This window comes from Anomalospiza imberbis, chromosome 4, assembly GCF_031753505.1.
Source record: "Anomalospiza imberbis isolate Cuckoo-Finch-1a 21T00152 chromosome 4, ASM3175350v1, whole genome shotgun sequence".
In the NCBI taxonomy this organism is placed as follows: Eukaryota; Metazoa; Chordata; class Aves; order Passeriformes; family Viduidae; genus Anomalospiza; species Anomalospiza imberbis.
In genome coordinates, this window is record NC_089684.1 from 59,604,962 (window position 1) to 59,629,618 (window position 24,657).

Consider the following 24,657-nt stretch of genomic DNA (forward strand, 5'->3'; position numbering starts at 1 on the left):
AACCTTTGTGGCCAAAAGGAATTTTATTCAATAAAATATTTTTTTTTTTGATATAGTGACTTATCTTGCAATTACCAGTTTTGTTCTCAAGGATTTTCTGAAAACTAATAGGCAATCAAACATCAGCATAAAAAAAGCTATTATGACATTTGCATTAAATAACCAAGATTGAATAATTAAGGTCACAATAGAAGACTGACTCGATAAATCAATGTATTAAAAAAATATTTAATTATGTCCCAAATCAACACATTCAACATCAATCTTGAGGTCAAGAGAAGAACGAATTACATAATGTTAATAAGGATTAAAAAACTGAAACATTGTTTTCCTTTAATCTAAAATCCCAGACAGTATTCAAGCCAGAACAGTAATTCTGACCTAAAGGACACAAACTGTCTTTCTATTTCTTTTGCTCAAGTGCTGTTTCCCAGAGCAAGCAGTGTAATCAATTAAGCTGGTCTTAAAGCACCCAAAATAGCCATTCCAGCTCAGCACTTCAGAACTTTCTCCTCACATTTCTGCTTGGGAATGAATATTCTCTTGCTTCCCTTTGTACACTGCAATGCTAAGCACACACAAAGGACTCACCTGGGTTGACAAATAAACTACTCTTGAAGTATAACATGTCAGATTTCAGGGATTTTCCTTTAACTTTTATGGTGATTAATGACTTTCAAGTGTCAGTTGTGAGGTTTCTGGGAGATATTCAAGCTGTAACATAAATTATGTGCCTATATTTCCATAGTTGGTTGTAACATCAAAGCCATCAAATGAACCTGATACTCCTGACAGACCTCTGTCCTGACACACAGAAGTTACATGAGTTTGTAGTAACCTCAAGGGTTAACCAGGCAGCATCCCTATTTACTTCTCCTTAGTAGGTTCCTGAATGTTGCAATAAATGTATGGAGTGGCTGTCCTTTGGAGTATGCATGCACCCCATGCCTTGGTTTTGCACAGAATTAAAAATAATCATCTACAGAAATAGCTGCAGAACCTTACTTACATGTAAGTATTTTACAACATAAAATGCACTGTTTTGGGTGAAGATCCAATTTTATCTGGGGTTGTGGTTTCTTCATTGCTGCTAAAAGCAGTATTTCAATAAGCAGACTGTATTGTGAGATGCTATTTCATCTGTTTCACATTCTCAGCTTTTGCAATAGGGAACATTTGTGGCAGTAGTAGGCAACCCAAAGGCTTACAGGGAGTATCAGCAAGATAGACACATAGAATTTTAGACAAGAAGAGGAAGCGTGCAGGATTCCTGGTCCAAAGATCTTGCAATGTAGACATTCTACTTGACTAACCAAAAGGGTTTTGCTCCCGCAGCTGGATGATGCATAGCACTGACACAGAGCTGCTAATCCAGCCCCAGCACGGCAGCTGTTCTTCTACAGCACCAGTCACAGTTCACTTCTCAAGCGAAACAGCACAAGGGATTCCATGGTAATGACTTTTTCCAGCACAGCTGTGTAGGCCAAACTCACCTAACTCTAACTTTGCCGCACGTTACCCTGTAAAATTCAGTCATGGTGGGATATGTATGCAGATCAAAAAATTGTAGAAAACAAAAGGATCATAAAAACAGATTAATAAAGTAGAAGTCACATGCCACTTGCCAGCTGGTTACTTAAATATGATGCAGTCATAACACAAAAGATGAGTCTTCCTTCCCAAAGGGGAGGTCTGAAGATACTTGGCAGAGTATCTTCAAAGCAGGAGTTAGAATATTCAGTAAAATAAGGAATACATAGGAAATCAGTTCCTAGAATCTTTTGCTGCAATTTCCAATGAGAGCTGCAGTTCATACAGTTGTTTTAGCTATTGTAACCTTGCACAGTCTGTAATGTTTCAGCAAAAACCATTCTAGACATTTTCCCAGAAATAAATTAAATTCTTTCTGATCTAAAAAGCACATAAGCTATGGAAAAAGTTTGGAGACTTTAAAGAGTGGTATCTTTTCCTTAAAATCTTGCTGCTTTTTTCAAAAAAATTGAAAAACCCAGTGAGAACAAAGACTGCCAGGCACAAGTTTAAAGACATATCCTTGGCAGTTTGTAAGCCCCTCGTGAGCAAGCTTAATTTTCCAATGTCAGTATTACATATCCTTCAAAGGAGTAATATATGCCTAAACCTTAAATTTCATCATGGTGATAACAATACTTGTCAGAGCCGTGTACCATTTATGTATAGTATTCAACAGAAAGTGACACTGGGCTTATTCTCCTGGTGGTTATAGATGGAATGTTTTGTTAGAAACTACTGATTAAGACAAGTTTGAAGTGTAATGCTTTCTGGAAAACAGGCTGAACTTAAGATTCACTGGCAGTCATATTTGGGTTTTTTAAATATAAAAATAAATAAAACAATATAAAAAAAGAAAAAAAACAGTGCCAACAAGTTTCACGTGTAGCTTTGACAAGTGAAACAGCTGCAATTTTAGTTTAAAATGCTTCTTATATATTTCAGGTATAAAAAACTCATTTTCAGTATGCATGATTAGCAATCAAGCATGTGAAATGAAAAACTGGACAAAATGGCAAAAAGTTCAAAGAAATACAGCGAGTTGTACTTCCTCATGCATTATACAGTTCTGTGGTAGAACTCCTTGTCAAAAACCAGTCATACAGATTAAAAAGTTACAAGATAGAAAGGAAAAAAAAAAACCCAAACCAATCCTCTTGGCACATTAAATGCAGAGAGGTGGTATTTTCTGACTTTTGAATTCTCAAGATATCCAGCATTCCAGTGCCAAACTGGAATATGTAAGTGCCAGAAAGATCATGTTTTTGTTCTTTTACACCTTCCTTAAACACTGCCAAGGCCACTCACAGAGACAGGATTCAAAGTGACAGGAATCTTTGACATTAACTCCTGTAATACCCCCTATATTCCTAAATGAAATCTAAAACCAGGACTAAAAGATACATTAAATTATTGTTTTCTATTCATTGTGTGTTCACAGTAGGGTGGTAAATGTTAAAGATACTTGCAAGCTTAATTTCAAGATGCAGAAAAGATATATTTAGGTAACTGAGAAAACTAGGATCCCCTCGTGGAATAGAGAGATAACACTTGGAGTCAGATCATATCTGTACTCTCAGTCTGACCTTTTCATCCTAAGCTTTTCATCAAATTTTCATATTTTCAGATGATCTCTTTACCAGCTCCAAATTTCTTACAGAGAAGAACAGTGGGAAAACAGCCAACTTTTACTTGGTTTATAACTTCACCTTTCTAATCTGGTCTTTTCCTTTGGTATTGTCTTTTGAAAAAGGATTCTGAAGGGTTAAGCAATTCTTAAAATACAAAAGCATCTCTCCTACTACTCAAGAATAGATGTGACAAGTCAAAAATAAGATAGAGTGAAAATACAATTGTGATCTATAGGATAGTATCAAGATTGCCTAGTTTAGTTGTCACGAAAAATTTGATGTGTAAATTCAAGGCACTAATTAGAGTCTCTGCACTGCAAATGAGCTGATTAAGTGGTTCACTGCTGCAAAAAAGCTATTGCCATTCCTCCCCCTCTTCTCCCTGTGTGACGCTACCTGCTCTCTGTTATTAGCTCTGGTACTCGCCTGATTGTAGAGTAAACTTATTTACCCATCAACACAAAGGGGGTGGGGAGGAGGAGAGAAAGAAAAATCACTTCATTGTGCTATTGCAATAGGCCTTACTAAAATAGGTGAGAGCCTCATGTCTGCTAGAGTAATAAAAAGTTGATTATTAACAAACCCTTACATTTTTGAATACACATTAAAAAATACTCCACTGAAGAGTCTAGCAGACATATTCTAGAGACATTTAAACAGTAGACTCATTAGAGAGGGCAAGTTCACATCAGAGGACTCATACAAGCACATGACTGACAAAGGGAGGAGTTTTGGCATATGCACTGAAATGAGTCAGTAGACACTGAGAATAATTAAAAAGTCCCCTAAAAACAAGTGCAATAAATCCTATTAATAAAAGTATGCTATGATACATTGAAACATATTCTTACTTGGATTGCTTGCAAATATATATAAAAAATTACTATTAAAATAAATGGAAATAAAACCATTACTTTATTAATCCTGTGGATTTATTACACTTATTTGGGATTATTTTCCCCTTATAATATTTTTACTATTGTCAATATAATGTTTATTCTAATTTCTAATCTATTTTTACAAAAATCCATAAAATGAAATGTTTAGTAGTGTCTTAGAAAATTGCATATTATTGGAAAAAAAATCTTAAAAATCTGCTACTTCTGAATTGCTATTGTTTCACCAAAAGACCTTCTCCAAGAAAGACTTATACTTAACATTTAAACAGCAAAACATCAAAAATCCTTCAAAGCATACACATTTAAGGAAAAATAGATAAGAAAATAAAAGGCCAAGTAGCAGTACTGCAGAGAAGGTTCCAAAAAGCAGATTGAACTATGCATTGCACAAACTGACCCCACTCTGTCAACTGTGATGAGCTGTGGGAGAATCCCCTACTGGATTACTCTGACAAGCTTTAGTCAAATAAAGACAGAGATAAAATTAGTCCAAGCTGAGAGTATGACAAGAGAATTAGTAAGCTGAGAACGTATGATTTGTGATGAGGGCTGGGCTTAAGGAGAGAAAAAGGGAGAAGATATATGGGAACAGTATTCAAGCTGGTTTCCACATCTAAGGGACTATGAGAAGGAATTGGTTTACCTTCCAGTAAAGGAAACCTGGTTTAGGTACTGGGAACCTGCCTACAGTGTCAGCTATTCAATTAATCCAGGGTAAGAAAAACACATAAACAGGGAAAGTGTTGAACAGTGAGCAAGCATGGTTCTGAAAAATAGGTATTATTTCTGAAACTCCTCTGAACAAGTACTGTCCACCAGTCTTCAAACTAAACAACAATCCTGTCTGCTTTTCTTGACACTGACTCCAGCCACAGACTTCTGATGTTCTAAACCGAAACTGTCATAATAGTCTAGAGTTACTTCAAGAAAGTCAAAAGAATTGAGGAAGGGTGGGGAAATCAAAACCTCCTCATAAAGGAAAACATTTATTATGAAAAGGAGAGTATTAAATATGTATTGTTCACTACATAAAAAAAACCCTGCATTTCTAGCTGAGTATTAGACAACAAATTTTAGATTCCTCTAGTCTTGCATGTGTCTCACTTCATGTCTAGCATATTGGAGAGAAATATATTGCAACATATTTCAATTTCCAATGCATCTTTGTTTTCTTCAAAAGAGAATCAATAAGTTATAGCCACTTTTATTAATTATTTACCATGTTGCTCTTCACAGGGACTGTTATTATCCTCTTTTCAATTTCAGTGGCCAAACAGACGTCAAGTTAAATTTGACTGCTGAAAGTATCCATAAAACTTTACATGTATTTTTTCATAATATGTTCTGTGGTCATCTTGAGAACAACTTTCAGCAAAGAACTCAAAATAAAAAATCAAGAAAAAAGTTTTAATAATAGATGATAAGCATCAGCCTGTTATCTACAGAGATAAACACACTTTTCACCTTGTAATAAAACAAGGAGTCATTAAATAATCCAGTTCTTCCATCATAGCCATAGACTGTGAACTCGGGAAGAATGAATTTATGCAGGAAAGATCTTTAGGTTAAACAGTGGGGAAAAAAATCCCAGCAGCAATAGATTCCCAAGTCGATTGAAAACTTTCATTGATTCTAAAGAATCACAGAATGCCTTGGATTGGAAGTGACCTTAAAGATCATCCATTTCCCTTCACCCTGCCATGGATATGGACACCTTCCACTAGTTCTGGTTACTCAAAGCAATCCAACCTGGCCTTGAACACTTCTAGGCTTAGGGCAGCTACAATTTCTCTGGGCAGCCTGTTCCAGTGCCTCACCACCAACAGAGTGAAGAATTTCTTCCATGTAACCAGTAAAAATCTGCTCTCTTTCAGCCATTATCCCTTGTTCTATAAGTACACACCCTTGAAAAAAAGTACCTCTCCAGCTTTCAACTCAATATAGGACTCCACTTGTTTCATCCTAAGCCACTTTTTAATACTTTGTTGAAAGGTAAAATAAAGTTAAGAAATTTTAAGATCTCTGCAACTGTAACAACCACTTATCTTTAGTCTTCTTTTATTTCTGCATTGTCAAATTTTAAAACACTGTTTTACTTCTGTAGACAGTTTTCCACAAATGATGCACGTTTGTGCACTTGACCAAAAAAAGGTCAAAACTAAAGAGCAAGATCATTCTTAGCCTTCTGTGAGTACCCAAGAGGATTAAGAGGATTTATTCAGAAGAAAGAGACAGCTGTAGCTCTGATAACCATTCAGACAGGGGAAGACAGGGAGCCCAGAGGAAAGTGCACCTTGCTCTCAGAAAGGTCCACAAGTAGGCACGTGGTCACACAGCTTCCGAGACCCCAGCTGCACATGTCTATGCTTTATGTAGCAGAACTGCTGTCTGATTCTTCTTAAGGGCAATACACAGCTACAAAACCAACATTAAGCTGTGACATTGCTCAGTATTTAATTCACCGAGTATTCAGGGGGTTTTAGTCCCTTTTTGAGTGATTAACAGAGAAATCATTAATTATGAAGGACATTAAGAGTTGCACACCTGAGCCCATGATTACAGGGCCACAATGCCTGGCACTGACACACATGATGAGAATGTTTAGCTACTGATATTTTACTAATTTTAAAGCAGTTTAACATTTTTCTAAGCTGATCCAAAGCCTTAGTAAATAGTTCTGGGAACACGACAACAACAAGCCCGCAAGAGCATGAGATAGTTAAATGACACAGAAGAAAGGCAAGTAAACTGCACTGTTTCCATTTGATATTGAATGGGAGACTACAGATCATTCTTTTAAGGGATCAAGACAAATTGTTTGGGTTGCAATGTATTGTTCTCTGTGTATCTGAAATGTTACAAAATTCTTTTAAAAATAAGGTCTAATCTTGGAGTAATTTTTCCAAAGTGGAAAATAAGCATATTTTAGGCTTTTCTTACAGGAAGGAAGAATGTAATTTGCTCAAAATAGACAATGAATTAGTAAAAGTTAATATCCCAGCCTAAGTTGTCAGATCCTATATGATTTTGCTATTCTATAACATGCTATAATTCCTGTTTATTTTCGCTATGAATGTTGCACATCTTGGAGTTTTTCAGACAGCTAGATGCATCTTGCCACTAGGTAAGATGTTTGTATGGGATTCTAAAACTACATTGATTAAGCAGCACAGCAACATCCTTGATGTTCAAATTCCAAATAGTCGGGGTTTTTTTTTTTTTCTTCTTTAAATCTGAGCTAGAAGTATTTTCTTTGTTCTTCACAAACCATACTTTTTTACTGGGGGGGAAAAAGAAACAAGAAACAAACCCCAGCTTTTCATACATAATTAAACAATCAAAATCAGAAATTCTGAGGCTGCTCCTTTCTGTTAGATCCATTTCAGAACCACTGCCAACCTTTGCTACACTCTTGACAGTCAACCTTGTACACCTTCTTGGCAAGAACAGGGGAAACAGATACACTTCCTTCTAGCCCTTTGTTCTGATAATTCTAATAAAAGAAATTTTAACCCTTCATTACAGACAAGGTACAAGATATCTAGAAACTTGTCCATTGTGTAAATCCAGCTTAGTATACAAGATCAAAACAATTTTAACATTAAATGTGTCATGGCTGGCACATGAGAAATTCTTACTATGCTCTATATAATGACTTCTCCCAGCTGACTAGTCACATATGGAACACTTAGGGAACTGATAATGTAATTAACTGTATTTTAAATACTTCTAGAACAATTTTACTTAATCTAAGTGTGCTTTTTACTTTGCAATTACAATATAACAAAAGTGTACACACTCCCAGATAAGATCTTAGCTGAAATTGACAACTTAAGAAGACATAATCTGTTTATAGCTTAAGTTTATAGACTAACCAAAACAATATAAACTGATATTGTCTGCAGAACATTTACACTACTCCAATTAAATCCTTTTAAAGCAGATTTAATTTAATTAGAGCAGCCTGAGCATGAAAACAAATATTCTGATATTTTAACATATTGAAGCAGCACATATAAGTTCGTACATGCCATTAAAGAGATTGAAGATTTCACCTTCAGAACTAGAAAAAAGTAGAAAAACTAGCAAAAATCAGGTAAAGAGGCAAATTCCTGGAGTATTTCTAGTTCACATATACACAGCTGCAGCACAGAAAATTATTCTTAGTCCCTCTCACAGCTCCACCATCAATGCTCTCTACAGCCTTGCTTCTGAATTGCCAGCTTCACTTCCTTTTCACCAAATGGTTTCTCTGCCACAACAATTCAAATTATTTCCCTATATTAAACTTCTGAGAATACTTCTTTTGAAGCCAGACTACTAAAACCCACATTTCTTTTGTATTCAGAATCTGCTGCATTTTGAGACCAGGGGAAGGTTGTTAAACCTGAGTTGCCTTTGTATCCACCAAGACAACTCAAACAAAGCCAGAGAATCACACTAAACATTCAGACAGGTTCATTAAGCTAAGTCAAAGTTTAGCTGAACAGCACAACACCAAGCACTGAAGAGAAAATAGTTCCAATCCTACCTTTCCTTGGGGCTCAAGGCATTAGTGAGATGCCATACAGATAGCTACAGCCTAAATAGCAGAACCATATAATAAGTTTATATAAACTGCTCTATTAGAAGGTAATACAGAATATTACTCCTTTTATTTCCCATTGGAGACTTAGCCCATCCTACCCTCACCCAATGCATACTAATAAGGAACTAGATTTAAGAACTGCAGAGTCTCATCTTTTCCTCCACAGCAAAAATTCAAGCCTATTTTACCCATTTTTCAAAAACATGACAACTTTTGGCACCACTCAGCCAAACTCTGGTCCAGCCACAGACTGAAAAATACACCAACTTCACTCACCTCTGACACTGAAGGACTCTTTCCTGCTTCTGTACAGCATTGTCCTTGGCTGAAGCCAGTCTGTCCCCTGCAGACAACTGGGATCCCCAAAGACACCAGAGCAAACCTGTGAGCTACAACCCCCAGCCCAGGTGCAGCCCAGATAAAACCATGAATTAGGAAGCAGGTGCTCCCAATTGTCCTCTGACACACCTGTTGACTCCCAGCATTGTCTGCTTCATACAGCACAAAGGAAAAGATTTTTTAAGGACAACATTTGCATTTTTTATCCCCCAAATTATCACTGATAAACTAAGTCATTAGATTGTAGGAGCAACAGAGGAAAAAGTCTTTTCTTTCTTTCATTGCATGGAAGTTTCTGCAAACACTGAGATTCTTAAATTCCATTAGAATTGCTTACAGTATTTTTGTTCCAGAAATATTCAATATTGGTGTAATGGATTCCCTCTGATGCCTATGACTGAAAGAAATAAATAGTATGCCCAGGAATATTCCCAGATGCTTATACTAGAAGTGTTTAAAAGCTTTTCAAAGCCTTCTCTGAACTTTCCTGTATTCTTTCTTCCCATATCCTACCTGTAATATAGAAATTGCTTTGGAAAGTATTATTGGTAGGGTTGGGTTTTTTCCCCACAGTTCTCTCATTGGAAGTATCTCTTATAACTCTGTTGGGTTTTCTTAACACATGATACAATACATCCAATCCTTTTTTAATTGAACTTAAAAGTCCCATTCAGTTTTCTTCGAAAGGAATGAATTATTGATTTAAAAATTTAAATCTGGGAAAGCTTCCTTTTTTTCAAACTTAAATACAGTAAATTTTTTTTTAAATAAAGTGAGTTTCTTCACATCTTCCTTTATGCTGAGACATTCCCCATGCCGTTAATAATTTCTATTACCCTTCACTGACTTTTAATTTTCCTGCTACCATCTCATAGTTTTACTATTTTCACCAAATATCTTCTTGTAACATTCTAACAAAGCCATATGAAAATGATGCCTGTACTCTGGGGAACAGGTAAGTTCAAATTCTCATTATCCTCCCTTCAACCAATATTTACCAGATGAAGAAGAAAGAAATTCTAAAATTAAATCCTACTACAATTTAGTTTCAATCATATTTCATTTGTAGAATTAAAGGTTTTTAAAGAAACATAGATTTTCCTTTGCTTAAATTTGACCTTCAAGTGCAAGATGTAATAGGCTAAAGATTAAAGTAAATCATGGTAGTTTGCTCATTCTTTTGCATTATGAAAAGCTGTGAGGAGGAACTAAAACATGAAATAAAAACAAATGGCAAAGTCAGTGTGTGAAGGCAGATTAAGAAAAAGTATAAGCATAAGAAAGAGTAAGTTATAAGCTATTCAAAAGGAAAATAATGATAGTATTATTTTTATGTATTTCTCAACAGATATATGTGAAATGTATTCTAAAAAGAATAGTATTTATTTGTGGAGAGTACAAAAATTCTCCACAGTTTATTTACAATATTATAGCAATATTTATGTTTAAAATGTACAACTAATAAGAAACACACAATCCACCATTAATTATAGCTAATATAATTGCATCCATTAAAATTCATATGGATAATAATTATAATAAGCAATGTGTTTCAGAAAGTAGATGCATAGTATTATCAAGGTTATCCTCACAGTTCTCTTTCTAGTAATACACTTGCGTATTGAGTAGTATTAGAAAAAAATCTGTAAAGCCCTGTCCATGTAAACACAAGGACAATGGAGATCCTGATGTGAAGTCACTTTAAATAAAACAGATGCAAACAAACCACCGATATCTTTTTAAAATATCCTACTAAAAATGACATGTTGATCCTTGACTCAAAACAACAGAATTCCTGACTTCCAGGGCAGTTTTCACAGATTTTATTTATCAGAGTCTAGATTTAGACACAATATTTTTAAATCAAGTCGAAATACGTATTCAGACCAGGAAAAAAAAAAAAAAGATATGACAATCTGATTAGAGAAGTTTGTGAGATGTTTCAATTACTTTAGAGTATCTGCACAAAGATCAGGCACACAACACCTCACTGCAGGCTGACATTCCATTTCTGGGTAAACCTCAGAGGTCTCTAGCCAGGTGAAAAAGTAGAGAATCAAGGAAAAGACAGGGCAGTCTAGGGCAGTCAGGGCCTTGACTCTGGGTGTGGAGAAAGCCCATTTTAGGTGCTATATCAGTTGTTATTTCATTCATGCTGAGAAAGCCACATACAGTGCTGTGGCAATCTCTGCTTACCACCACTGGCATCTCTCTCCCTATCACCTCCTCAACAGGCTCATTTGGTCAAAATAATAACCAACAAAAATAATTTTAAAAATTGCTCTGTCTGAAACATAGGGGAGGTTTTCAAAGCTGCCTGAAGCAGACACCAGCGAGGTCCCCAAGGCAGTAATGTAGAGGATAGCAAGATCTGCACACAGACACTGTCCAAGGCAGACGTAGAAGTCAGCCCAGTGCTCTGGTATCCTGGCAAAGTAGAAATTGAAATGATACAGGCAACAGCCCTATTTATTTAAATAATGCCTGAAAAACATGAAAATTGAGAAGTAAGGTAAAAAAGATGGTTTCATGTTTAATCATTCCTCCATCTGTATTGTTATTCATATCACACTGGGGGTGTGCATAAAAATTTGCATGCAGAATCTTGCACTAGTGGCAGACTGTAGCAAATGTGGGCATTTTAACTTCTTCTTTTAAGAGAAATTTATTTTTACACTCTGTATTAATGAATTTGAAATAAAATGTTAATCAGAGATTGAAGAGACAAGATATTTCAAAACCATTCAGACAGCTAAGTTTACAAAAGATGCTGAAGAATAATCTTTTCCCCTGTTAAGTCTCTTTGTGGCAAGGACTATCTTCTCCCCTTCCCTCATTCACTCTCTGGTGACCCACCATACTCCCCCCATATACAATCTTTAACATGCTTGTTCATCTTATTTTTCCTTCATTAAATCCTATATAGCTATGTCTTTCTGCATAGAACTCTGTCAGAAATACAATTAATTAAAGGAAATCCACTGTCAGAATGAACATGACATTTACACACACTTTTTTTTTTTTTTACTCTCCATTTTTAATGTCTCCTTTTTCATGGTCGTCCTTGCAGTAATCTCCCCATCTGAGACTGTAGCTCATTTTATCAGTGTAGTCTCCCTAGCAAAGCAAGAATGTATTATTGGTTCAATACAAATACTGCTGTGACAATAGTTATGACAGTGACAGGAATATCCTTTTATTTCATATGTTAAGATGAATGGACAGCTGATTAATGAAATGGTTCTTTTGTTTAATAACACTCCAAATAATTAAATAGAAATAGAAATAAATAGCAAGAACTATAATTTAATCAAGATTAAACCTCTTCCACCCCTAATTTACATGCACTGCAGTAAAACAATATGTTTAAAGAATAATACATAGGTTGCAGTATCATGCATTCATGTGATGAAATGTCAGAATTAAATCTCCCATAGAACTCTAAGGCTTTGGGCATTTGAGTGCTGATACAATCTTTAATTACAAGATTTCATTATTTTCTTTCATGACCTTTTTCATTACATTACAGAAAGGATGGTACTCATTAAATGAAGAGCTATATAATATTTTCTTTCCCCATGTTTATCCAGTCTATGGTCTCACAACTAATTTGTTGCACACTATTTAAGGCCTGCTCTAAAGGAGGAGAGCAATGTTTCCCTCATTAGTTTGTGTAGAGTTCATCCTGATAGGACCTCAGTGCTTCATAAACATCACCAAACTTACTTTTATAAAATCTCTGTGACAAAATTGCTCCTGTTTTGCAATAGAACCACTGAAGCAAAGGGAACTTCATACAGGCTAACCATCAAAAAAGGAGAGAGCTAGTGCCATTCAGACTGGATTATGGCTCTCCAGCAATGTAATCTAAACTCAAGCAGCATTTCTAATCTAGACCTCAGAGTTTCCTGCACACCAGTATTCAGGCAGTAACAGAGAGCTGATGCAGTCTAGGCAGGGGGGTGCTGCTGCCAGCCAAACTCCTTTGAAACTTGTGAGTGAGCATGAAGCAGCCTGGACTCCCTCACCCAGAGTGGCCTCAGCTTGGTGCAGCACGGGTGGATCTGGATGGCAGAACACTTGGTGCCAAGGGTAGCTGCTCCTAGGCACAACTTAATTCATATATTTGAAAGGATTTTTACTCCAAACTACATGCAGCATTTCCCAGAACTGAATATTCCTTTGTGTCAGGAACACGTATTTTAATATACACCTCTGAGAGCAATACAGCTGTGAAAGTAAAACTGCTCCATGTGGTAGCAGGAATAGAAGGTTCTCTCCTGAACCACAGTCCTGATTTGAGCTAAAATGTTAATGTATACACAAAAACAGACAACACTGGGACAACCAACAGAAATCCCACTTTCTTTCCAAAAGTGACAGGAGTGGCATTGTTAGTACTATTTCCTACTTTGCAAAGTAGTCCCACTAGAAGATGGAAAGTAAAATTGCACTTTCTCTTCTTCCTCTATTTTTTTCCCTCCATTTTCAGGGCAAAGCAAAAAGCTTGAGAAAAAGGGGCTGCTTTGATCTGTTCTGAAGTACTGCTACACAATCAAACATGGAATAGCCACAGAGCCAGAACAGGAAATATAAATCTCTAACAGCATTGTTAGAATATTCTAGCAAAGGAAAAAGAGGTTCTCATCCTTCCTATGCAGTGCCTGTAAAATTGCACAAGTATCTTTGTGAACAGACAGCAAAAGAAAACTGAAATACATAGTTAGAATTTTTCACCCTATCTTATTAATCTCTTTATAATGAATTTTTAATATATATGTCACAAGAATGGTGAAATCCTTCCTGTAAGTCAGTGGAAAAAAAAAATCCTATTGCCAGTTGTGGGTCAAAATTTAACTAAAAGATTAAAATACAGACAATGCTTAACACAGCCAGTGAAACTCCAGAGCAAATCTTCAGATCAATTTGAAAACAATCACCTACTAAGAACTAGGGTGACTTACACAGTTCAAGTAATAAATCTTTGTAACTTTCCTACAGACAAGAAATTAAACAGAAAGTATTTTAAATTAAGAGGCTCTATAGAAGAACTAAATTAAATGAGAGCATATTTTTCCTATTGTTGCTTTAATTTCAACAGATGTTTTCCCATAAATCAGGAAAATCATACACAATATTATCTATCACTCAAGTCAGGAATAGGATTTTGCAAGGGCTGGCTCAAGCCCTTATAAACTATATCATTGCTGCTCTCTGCTGGTCAATGTAATTATTCCTTTATCTAAAACCTTGTAGAGGAAATGCAGTGAATTTCATTGGAAACATATCACATGAATAGGAAGAACTTTTATGGCATTTAAATAACCATCTTGGTTATCACAATGATTTGTTTACATTGTTTTCGTTGTTTGTATTCCCAAGGCCACCAAAATTGGTAATAAACTCCACCTTCAAAGGCCACGGCATTTCAATTCATAGATGTACACATCTCAAGTGATTTTGCTTGTCCTACTGAAGGATGATGAATGGAACACCACAGCGTTTGTGGTGCAGGATGTGAAGAGAGCAAAGAAAACATTTAAGACCACTGGAAGATTATGCCTATTTAACAAAATATATTACCCAGCATTTACCTAACACACGAGCAAATGTCTTAACAAAACCCACCTTAATTCTTTGCCTCAGCTGAAGTGGGAAAGGATTTTATCAGTAAAAAAAAAAAAAACCAAATGTAAGTTTCCTATTGTTTCTAGTTTCAAGCACCTTTAAGACCTTACTGGACTGCTTAATTTCTCTTTGAATTATGATATAAATACATGTTTTGGAGATCTGAGCCAGATAGTCCTTAATTAAGTGGTCCCACTGGGTAACTATAGCTTAATATGAATTGGGGTTTCAAAAGCTGCTCCAAAATAAACAACATCAATTTACCATATTGTGAAAATAATTTTCTCATTTCATAAAGATATATTACATGGTAGGCTACATTAATTTTAAAATTTGCTCAGCTATGAGATGAAAATTCTACCAAATCAGTAAACAAAAAAGACTCTCTCCCCAAATCACATCAAATAGTATCTCTGTACCTAGCAAGAAATACAACCCAGTTTGTTCAGTTTATCAAACAATTTATTTAGCAAAGTAAAGCAATATGAGTAATTTATTTGTTCTGATTGAAGCCTCATGTTTTTCTCAATGAATTATTTCAGCATTTTTACATGGAGACATTTAGCCATAATCTGGGATCACAAAAATTGATTCAGCTTGGAGCATAGAATATTAAAATAAAATTCTAGCTAAATTAAAAGAAAATTCTAAAGAAGTTATTTCCAAACAGCTTAGAGAGCTTTACTTGAGGTCAATGCACTTCATTTTGTGACAACATAAATAAGATTAAGAAGAAAAAATTATTTCTGTGTCTCCTTTCCAAAACTATACTTAAGTAGCTTACAAAGCCTACTGAAGCAATAGTCCAATACATTGCTGCAGAAAGAAATCTCAGGGCTTTTTTGTAGAAACATATATGCATAATATAAAAACCTATCTATTCCACAAACATTAACAGCAGACAGCAAAGACATCAAGATTTATTAATGACATTTCTAAAGACAGAAACAATCTGGGACCCACTAAAGAAATGGCATCTCTCTTTGTAGCCTCACAGCTGAAACCAACCAGAGATGTTAATTTAGCTACCTTGACCCATGCATACAGATACCTTCATATCCAACTAACAAACAAGTGATATTTTATTACCAAGATTTACTTCTCATGACATTTACCATTCTACCTCTCACCTCAAGCTGATAAACCATTTTGTCTCACTGAAGTCTGAGCTCAGTATGAAGCAGAAAGATGAACGAATTGCACTGTGCTCTGGGTTAGACACAGAAGTTTTAAATGAGTACTCCAGGAGACATAATGAAAGAACTCAAATGGTTTTGCTATTATCACTTTCTGTAATGATTTACTTTGTGATTGATTAGCTCCATCCTATTAAGAGGTATGGCAAGCATTTGAAATTTATGTGTGGAGAGAATGAAAGTATGCTGAGATGAGAAATGTAACTAAAGGGAATTGAAAGAAGAGAGAAAGCTTGCTGTCGTGCTGTTAAGTGTTATATATCATATGTTCTCAGGGTGTGTTTGGGAGAAAAATACAAAGTTCTCAGTGGAAATTCAATTCCTCCAAACTTTATAAATAAAAGCTTAAAACTTCCAGGGTGCCTGGGGTGAAACAGTGGTAAGCTGAGGCTTCAGTAGGGATCCTAGATACCTTTGATATCCTCTGCTCCTACACACTTAGGACACTGCCTAGGCTGAGGACAAAGTGACAGTGAGTGAGGATGGGCTTTCCTTGCCCATTTCTAGGAGCCAAGCACTTGCCCAGGGAATTGCACTGTTACTCCGCACAAAGGGGCACCCTGGCATTTCCCATCCCCCCACACCCACTGGTGATATAAGGCTCATGTGAGGTTTTGCACAAGTTTGAAGGGCTTAGCAGACCATAGTGAGAGACTCTGAACTTGGGGTCAGCTTACCAAATGTACACAGCACTGGCCATGAAGGAATCCACGCCTGGCAGCCAAGGGATCTGTGCAGATTGCTTCAGAACCAAGGACAGACATGTCAAGGGCTCCCAACAACACTGATCTCACCAGTGACCCTTGGGGGAAACTGGTGAGGATGCAAAAAGTAATCAAATGGCTTGTATGCATGACAATCCTGTGACCATGACAGGTAATATGGATGCTAATTGTCTCTTACAACCTGCAAAATATGAACACAAACCATTCTATATCACTTGACCTCATTGCTCAGGCAATCAAGATGGTCTAAGCATAGCCTGAAAATTCTGAACTCTTTCACGGTATACGGTTATTATTGTCAAGATGTGCTACCCTGGCTAAGTTAAAATACAATTTAAATTAAATGTCAAGTGTTCTACTTAAAGAAACCAAAGAAAAGAACATAGCAATGTTTGCAATACAAAATGTGAGACTTATAATACTGTGGTAGACAAAAGTATCTTATCTCTCAACATAAGTTCCCACAGGGTAAAGCTCACTTTATTTTATGTGCTGGCACAGCAAGGGAAAAAATCCAATAAATGCCACTTTATTTACATCTGCAATTGTTTCTGACTTATCTGCAAGATAAACAGAACTGTACAAATGCTGCAGGTTTGGGCTGAAAAGCCTCAAAGTGCTCTAATACGCTGTAACTCTCAGCACATTTACTTCAACAGGTGTTACCAAAAGTGAAGCAATAACATGCTGCAAATTTGCTCTCCACCTCAGCCTTCACTACAATGTAGACATTAAGTTTTGTTTGACAAAAAACATCTTTTAACACTAGCTGAATTTAAGACTTTCAAAAATTTTAGCTTAGAAAAACACTGAGCTAAAAATGGGAGCTTTTCTCTAATGTATCTCTGAGGACAAAGCAGCTGGGTTATTCACTTAATATCCCAATAAACACAGACTTCTAACATTGCAGCTGAGAAAAACCATTTGGATGCAGTGGCTTTTATCCCACTACATCATTTTAAGCCAAGAAAGCAAATTACACATCATACCTTCTTTTAAGAAAAAAAACTTTGAAAGTGGCCTATAATTCCAATTCTTCATTCTGCTGGTGATAAATGAACCACCAGAGAAGCCCTGGAGGCTGAGGGGGAGGAAGGTGGTGAATTCTTGCTTCCTACAAGGCACAGAAAAACTATTTTCCCTTTGACTGAACAGCACAAGAAACAAAAAGCTTATTGAGAAACTTAAGAGTGGTTGGTAAGAACATGACAGTCACTGGGCTACCTTGATATGAAAGTTGGCTGAGTCCCACCAACAAATGCAGTCCTGGATCTGGTGCTCAGAAGCTAAGTTAATGAGAATATTTTGCAACAGCTATCAGAATATATTAGTGTAAAAGTCATGTAGACATGGATTATACTAAGGTTAGTAACTAGAGAGATCTTGAATTATATGCATTAATTCCAATACACAAACAGATGTTAAAAAAAATGCCATTGAGCAGACTATGTATTTATTTCTTCATGATGTTTTCATAGTGTGGTTTTTAAGATTCAGTTATGTTAGTAAAGCATTTTTCCCTTATCTGTTCTCTGAGGTTCCTTAGCATATCACAGAAAATAAGGCGGGGGTTTTAGTATTGTTTCTTGCTAGTGTTATACATACCTGTTTCCTTCCTCAGTTTTAGCCTCTTTGGGTAAAATTAAAGCAAAAATATCACAGAGAAAAGAAACAAACAGAAAAACGAAGAAATAAGGAGATATCTGGCATAAATAACTCCTACAGAGTTATGGTACTACTGGCAAAGATTGTGGGTTGTTGCAGCTCAGATGTGATAGGATGAAGCTGTGCTTTCACACAACACTATGTGATGTCGGCCCCAGCTGCTGTTAATGGAAGACCTAAAGCTGCCTTATCCTTCTCTTGCTCAATAAATCAGAGTCTGAGTTAGACTAATAAAAAAGAAAAAAGCTATTTTTGAGGCAGCAGGCAGTTACACAGCAAGTTTGCCAAGTCTTCAAGTCTAAAAGGAATAAACAATGAGAAACTCTTCCCCAAGAACATTTGTTTTAACCCTTTTTATCTGATTGTGTAGCAATTCAACACTTATAATACATTTAGTCCTGCCCTTTACGATCTTAGCATTCATTTCACTGCATAGACTTCCAAACTGTGGAGGCTGTGTTTTAAAACATACTGACTTCTGCAGTGCCAGGTTCTCAAAATTCTGTTTAAAAAATAATATTGTATTAAAACATATATAATCAGTTCTACAACATTCTCAAACACTCCAAGAATCCAAAATCAAAAGAAAATGTCACGCTCCAAACGTATAAAGAGGCTTGCTCTTATATAATTAGTGTGAATATCTATTATTTTGTATTGAGTAATGTTTTCAGCATTGATTATTTTTTTCTCATTTTAACTTTTCAATAAATAACTTTAGCAGTTTCCCTGAGCCTGGGAGCTTTAACAATGAAAAAAATTTAAAAAACATGAAAAATGAGAAATACTACAAATGTTACCTCAGAAACAGAGTCCTGAGTATATTTCACGGGATAGAGAAAGTTATACTATTTCCACAGACATTAGCATACACAGAGCAAATGTTAAGTGTTCAGTTTTCCTGTCCACCCAGTTCTTGGCTTCTGTACTGAAGATGACAACATTTCTAGTTAGGGATCAGATGTCCATTTGGAGTTGGACTGACAATGCCACCTGCTTCCACAGAGGCAACTGCAAATATTTTATGTATTCAAGTGCTTCTAAAATATAAGATTGCAACTAACCCACTTCATTTTCAAGCCTTTCTGTCTTTTATTGCTATTAGCATGATAAGCATGTGTATTCTGAGAGGCATGTAGCAGTCAACCACTGGAGACCAAGAGCTTGTTCTTGCTGTTTGTGCTGCCCCAGCCTTTGAGAGAGACTGTCCTGACCTTCAGAGCCTACACTGCCTGTACCTGTGCTGGCTCCCAGCCTCCCTCACACCTGGGCTGCAGGACAGCCCAGGACCCAGGCACCCGTTAGACCTCAGTCAACCTTTCCTCTTAAACCTAGTAGCAGAGAATCATCCCTTTGAGTGGAAAAGATTATGTTGGTTTTATGTAAAACCTCTGTATTGCATTCAACTGAGCAAAGCAAGAGCTGGATCAGATCCACCTGCTCAGCTGTAAAACAATTAGAGAGTGCTGCAGTTGTCTCCCTCAAGCTGCAAAAAGAGCTCATTTTCATTCAAATCTCTACAGTGGTGCTTTAATTGTTCCTAACTTACTGTGAAGGTCAGTATAAAATGTTGTACGACTGTAACTAAATATAAAATCTTTTAAAATGAGCAGCTACCAAACTACAGACTTTAGAGCGTATCACTTTCTGTAATATTTCTTGGCTCCATATGTTTAGCTTAGGGCAATATGTACATTTTCTTATGGTTCAGCTTCCCGTCTGCAAGATGGCAAACAGTAACTCATTTATTTTGTTAAAGCTCCAAGCAACAGCTCTGCCAAGACCAATAAAGAGCATACTTAGAGTTAACGTTTTTCTGTGTTATCTATAAATGTTGTCTATATTGCAGCCCTTGCAGTGCCATAAATAAGTGATTCTGTATTAAAAATGTATTCTGCCAGATCTTGAAAATTTTCTTCTAATTAGAATAACAAATCTGAGAAAATACTAATGCTTCTGACTTTGAACGCATGGCTGTACAGAGAAAATAGGTCCAAGACTTGCTAGCTAATTTGTTTTCCTAAAGGAAAAGAATTCAAATTGCAATGTGAAAAAAATTGCTGTGGTTACAAAGCCCTCACCCTACTGAAGAGGGATATGAATGAATATATAGCCTAAAGACTAAACCTCTTACTGTTTAATTGCACAAAAATGAGTAAGGTTCACTTTAAAATGTGCCTTAGGGTTCCTGTAAATCATGGTCTTATAAAATCAACTCTAATCACAAAACCAGAACATTTTGCTCTCCATCAAAATACTAAAGTTTTATGAAAAGACAAAACAATTTGTTATCGTTCAAGGCTTTCAAATTCATGTCAACTTCAGGAAGAAAATACACAACAGAAAAGTTAGACTACAAAGGCACTGGAGAGCTTATCAAGAGTAATGTTCTGAAGAAAATGCTCTTTAAGCTTTTTAATTTCTGAGGAAAACCTACACTCATGCAAAGTCATTAACTTCAAGGTTCACTTTAAACGAATTGTGTCCTTGTCTTGTATCAGGGATGAGCCATGTATGGTTTTCCTGACATGAAATATTTCTTAGAACTGTTACAACAGTGATACCTTGTACAGACTACCTGTATGAATACTTCTCATATTTACTATTCTGCTGCTCAGCAGGGAGCTGAATATCAAAAAGACATTCCCCAGAGAGAATGGGTGCAATTTGGAAATGTGTATCTTCTAGTAGATTAGAAAACATGTTGTCTTCAGTAGAAATAAATCAAATAATTTTCTTTAAAAACTCTATTAAGAATAAATTACATGAAAATTTTTATATTTGAGAGATATTTTCTTATTATTTTACTTGGCAACATTAGGCAGATGCACATAGTAGAAGCAAAAAATCAGACGAGAGGTGAACTGTTTTTAATAAAGTGTAGATAAGTCTTTTAAAATCTGAAGCTCAAGGGCTTTTAGCAAGGGAGACACTTGTTTATATTCTTTTTCACCCAAAATAATTTTGTGAAAATTAAAAGTATCATTAAAGTGCTGATTGTCTATTAAATTCAGCTTAATTTGAAATTCCTTATATGAGATCTGTGAATTAAAAGATTTTGGAAAGACAAGGCTGAGGTTTTATTACCAGAAATCCTTCCCTAGATAGAAAAAAAAATAAAAATTAAATATAGGTATATAAGAGAATTATTGTTTGTGGAGCCTTCCCTTCTAAGGAGGCTGTAATCTGATTTTAAGACTCCTCCCATGGGACACGCGATAAAACCCCACAGTCCTGGGTCTGCTTCCGCTCTCTCTCTGCTCTGGGCTCTCTGGGCTTTGCCCAGGCTCCCAGGCCTCTGTCCCCCTGCTCCCCCCGGCACAGGTGGGAAATAAAATGGACTCCCCTGCTAAACAACAGAGAGCCATCTCGTCTGTTTTCCCTGCTGCCTCCCTGGATCACGATAGTCACTGTAGCCACACACTGCTACAAATGTTTATGAATGTAACAAAATATACAGTCATTCATTCTTCAAAGATTACCAATGGAAGTTATCCCAGCATCCATTCCTTTCTTTGTCATTTAGTATACCCAGAAGCAAAGCTGCTCTAAGGAGACAATATAAAACAAGAGAAAAGACTTAATATAAAGAGAAATTTATGATATAGTGTGCTGATATAGGAGTAGAACATTTATAAGTTATGTGCTCTGCAGCTCAATTTTAGGGACTTATGTACCTGTGACTTCAAATCAATTCGACCTGGCTTTGAAACGCAAAGGAACAAATGTTTGGATTTTGATGTTTTGATTTTTTTCTTAATTAAAATTTATTTCCTCATTTAGCACCCTCTATCCCCCAGGTCCAGCAGGGATTGTGGACAAATATATAACATGAAGAGAAGGGCCTGTTAAAGATGGAGGTGATCAGAATTAGTGTTAAGGGTGACAGAAATATTTTACATCTGTGTAAAACACAGTGAAGTCAGACCCATGGTCTGATGGTACTTATTCCTCCATTAAATACCTTCTTCTTCTTTTCAGATGTCATTCAAGGAATGACTGATAATTAAGCTGGTATTTGATTTAAAACACTGAAGTGAGTGAACATCAGAAAGAGTTCTTGATATTGAAAAGGTTCCAGTTAATTGCCACAGATGACTTGGGCTTTGCAAGAAACATCTGATGCTGGCATAAGAATGGAAATGGTCTGGTGCTGCAGGAATGTGAAAGGTTATGGAAAGTTCTCATAGCTACCACTTCATTCTCCTTTCTAACACAGTTCTCTGAGAAGGAAAACAGCTTAATAGATCAAATTAGCAAGTTCTTAATTATTTTTACTTCACTGATCTTTTATTTAATGTCTCTACATACTATTAGATGAAAAAGAATTTTTAATACATTTCATAATTACAGAATATAGACAATAAATACTACAGTTTGTGTAGCATTTATTACTGTGTGGAATTGTGGTTAATGAAAGTACAAAATATGTTCACAGATACATATAAATGTAGCTGAAAGATAATCTAATGGGTCAAACAGCCTTTCATTTAATGAATTATAAAATCAATTTACATTTTGGTAATTTCTGACTCTATTTCATTAAAATCTCCTTTAAGCAGTGGGATGGACTGTCTGTGTGCAAGATACAATAACTGATCCTTCTTTTAAGCTATAATACCATTTTAGCTCTAATGTTAGTTCCAAGAAAGTTGTTGACAGCTTGAAGAGATATTGGAAGACAGCAAGAAGATGTACAACTAGAAGAAATTTTAAGGACTATGAAGTTTGATCAAGCAGTAAACACTACAGTACTGGATATGTTTAACCTAGAAAAGATATTGGAAGGACACTGGGTTGGTACAAAAAAAAAATGCCACTGGGTGTGTATGAACAAAAAAATTTTCGTATAAACCAAGGGCACTCTTAAAATCCATAGCACCAAAATCATAAGAAAAGAAACACTTGCATTAGAGCTGTACATGTAAAAGCTCAGTTTTCATAATACAGACTTTTTTTCTGAAGTCAAACATAGTGAGTCACTAGGACTGCTGAATCTTTACACAATCCTTTCCCTGGAAAGAGGCAAGGGCATTGTCTTATCCTCCCCTTTATTCTGTAATTCACCTGGTTTTGTTGCACAGTATTTAGCAGTACAATTGCAACTAGGGCCACAGTTGTATTAAACTAGTTATTAAAGAAACTCTGCTATTTTGTAGATACAGATAACCATGTACCCAAATTTTTAAATATTGTCAACAGAAGTCTGCAAAAGAAGGATGCAAGTGAAAAACTTGTATGACCCTACTTGTCTTAAAAAATTGCTCTGGCTGTCACTGTCATGTGTCTTTAGGTTAACAAAGATGTTTATTCTAGAATGAAACCCTAATGCAACCCAAATCTTTTAGAAATCTATTTGCTAACAGCTTGCTATTGGATAGTTTTAAATGTCATACTTTTTTCTCCCCTCTCTCTTGTCTTCTTATCTATCCTTTTTTTTTTCTTTTTTTTTTTTTTTTTTGATGTGTAGTAAAGCTGGACTTATAACCCAAGAAGGATTGCTGTGAAATTCCAAAACAATATAATATGAAGGATCTAATGACCTTGTCAGCAGCATGATTTGAATGACATTTTCTCTAAGTAATATTTATATGCAGCTGGATAGAGACTACTAAAGAAGTCACAGAAGCCATCACAATTCATGCAGATGATTATATCTTGACAGGTGTAATCATTCAATGTTGCTTGCTCTCTTCTCAGGGTAAGCTAATCACCACTGCAGTTTCACTGCTACCAGAATGCAGGCAAACATCCCTACATACGCTGTCCTGTGCATTGCAGGTGTGGGGATAATACCTTGTTCAAAAGTATATTGGGTATTCTTAATACTCTGAAAAGTAATAAAGACTTCATGAAACCTGGGGGAGGAAAATGTTTAAATAGCTTCATGCTCTTCTCCACGGTTTGGATTGAGGTTGGTTTTGATAGTGGACATGTCAAATAGAGAAGAAAAGCTCCTTATGTAATACCTTCTTGTGACTTTATTGGTAACACAAGATAACTCGCTAAAACATCAGTTTGTGAAATTTCATCTGTAAGAGCTTCAGTCAATGTAAATAATAATGAAAATTTCAGTAAGCAACTCAAGCAGCAGTGCAACCTGAGTTTTATATTTACTGGACATTCTTACTAATATCAATAAAATTTCATTTTTCCAAAGCATATTTCTGCAGCTCAGAGTGTGCTATTGAATAGCTGCATCACATTTAGTTGGAGTAATTATAAAAAACTGCCCATATCAATGTGTGATGTTCAGCTTAGCAAATATATAGCAGTGTGATTTCACACAGCAGATGCAGCTTTGTAAACACATAGTAAAGTCAGCCTTGAAAATACGTCAGTAAACTTTTTCCTACACAATACAGACACATTTGAAAGCACATTTTAACATAGGGATTAAAGTATTTTTAAAATGGTTGAAAAATAAATTATGTTCTATAATGTATATCCACACAA

At 35.8% G+C, this 24,657-nt stretch overlaps 1 protein-coding gene across 8 annotated transcripts in view; it reads right to left on the reverse strand.

Annotated features, from left to right (window-relative positions):
* The window catches only part of KCNIP4 (potassium voltage-gated channel interacting protein 4), a 397,111-nt gene that overhangs the window by 130,044 nt on the left and 242,410 nt on the right, over nt 1-24,657 (reverse strand). Inside the window, exon 1 of one of the 8 annotated variants that reach the window (XM_068188787.1) lies at nt 8,925-9,077. The exons of the other annotated variants lie outside the window; for them this stretch is intronic. Coding sequence (XP_068044888.1) covers nt 8,925-8,964 — 40 coding nt within the window. The 5' untranslated portion in view covers nt 8,965-9,077. Of the gene's footprint in view, nt 1-8,924; nt 9,078-24,657 lie in introns of those variants that run through there. 8 annotated transcript variants of the gene reach the window in all.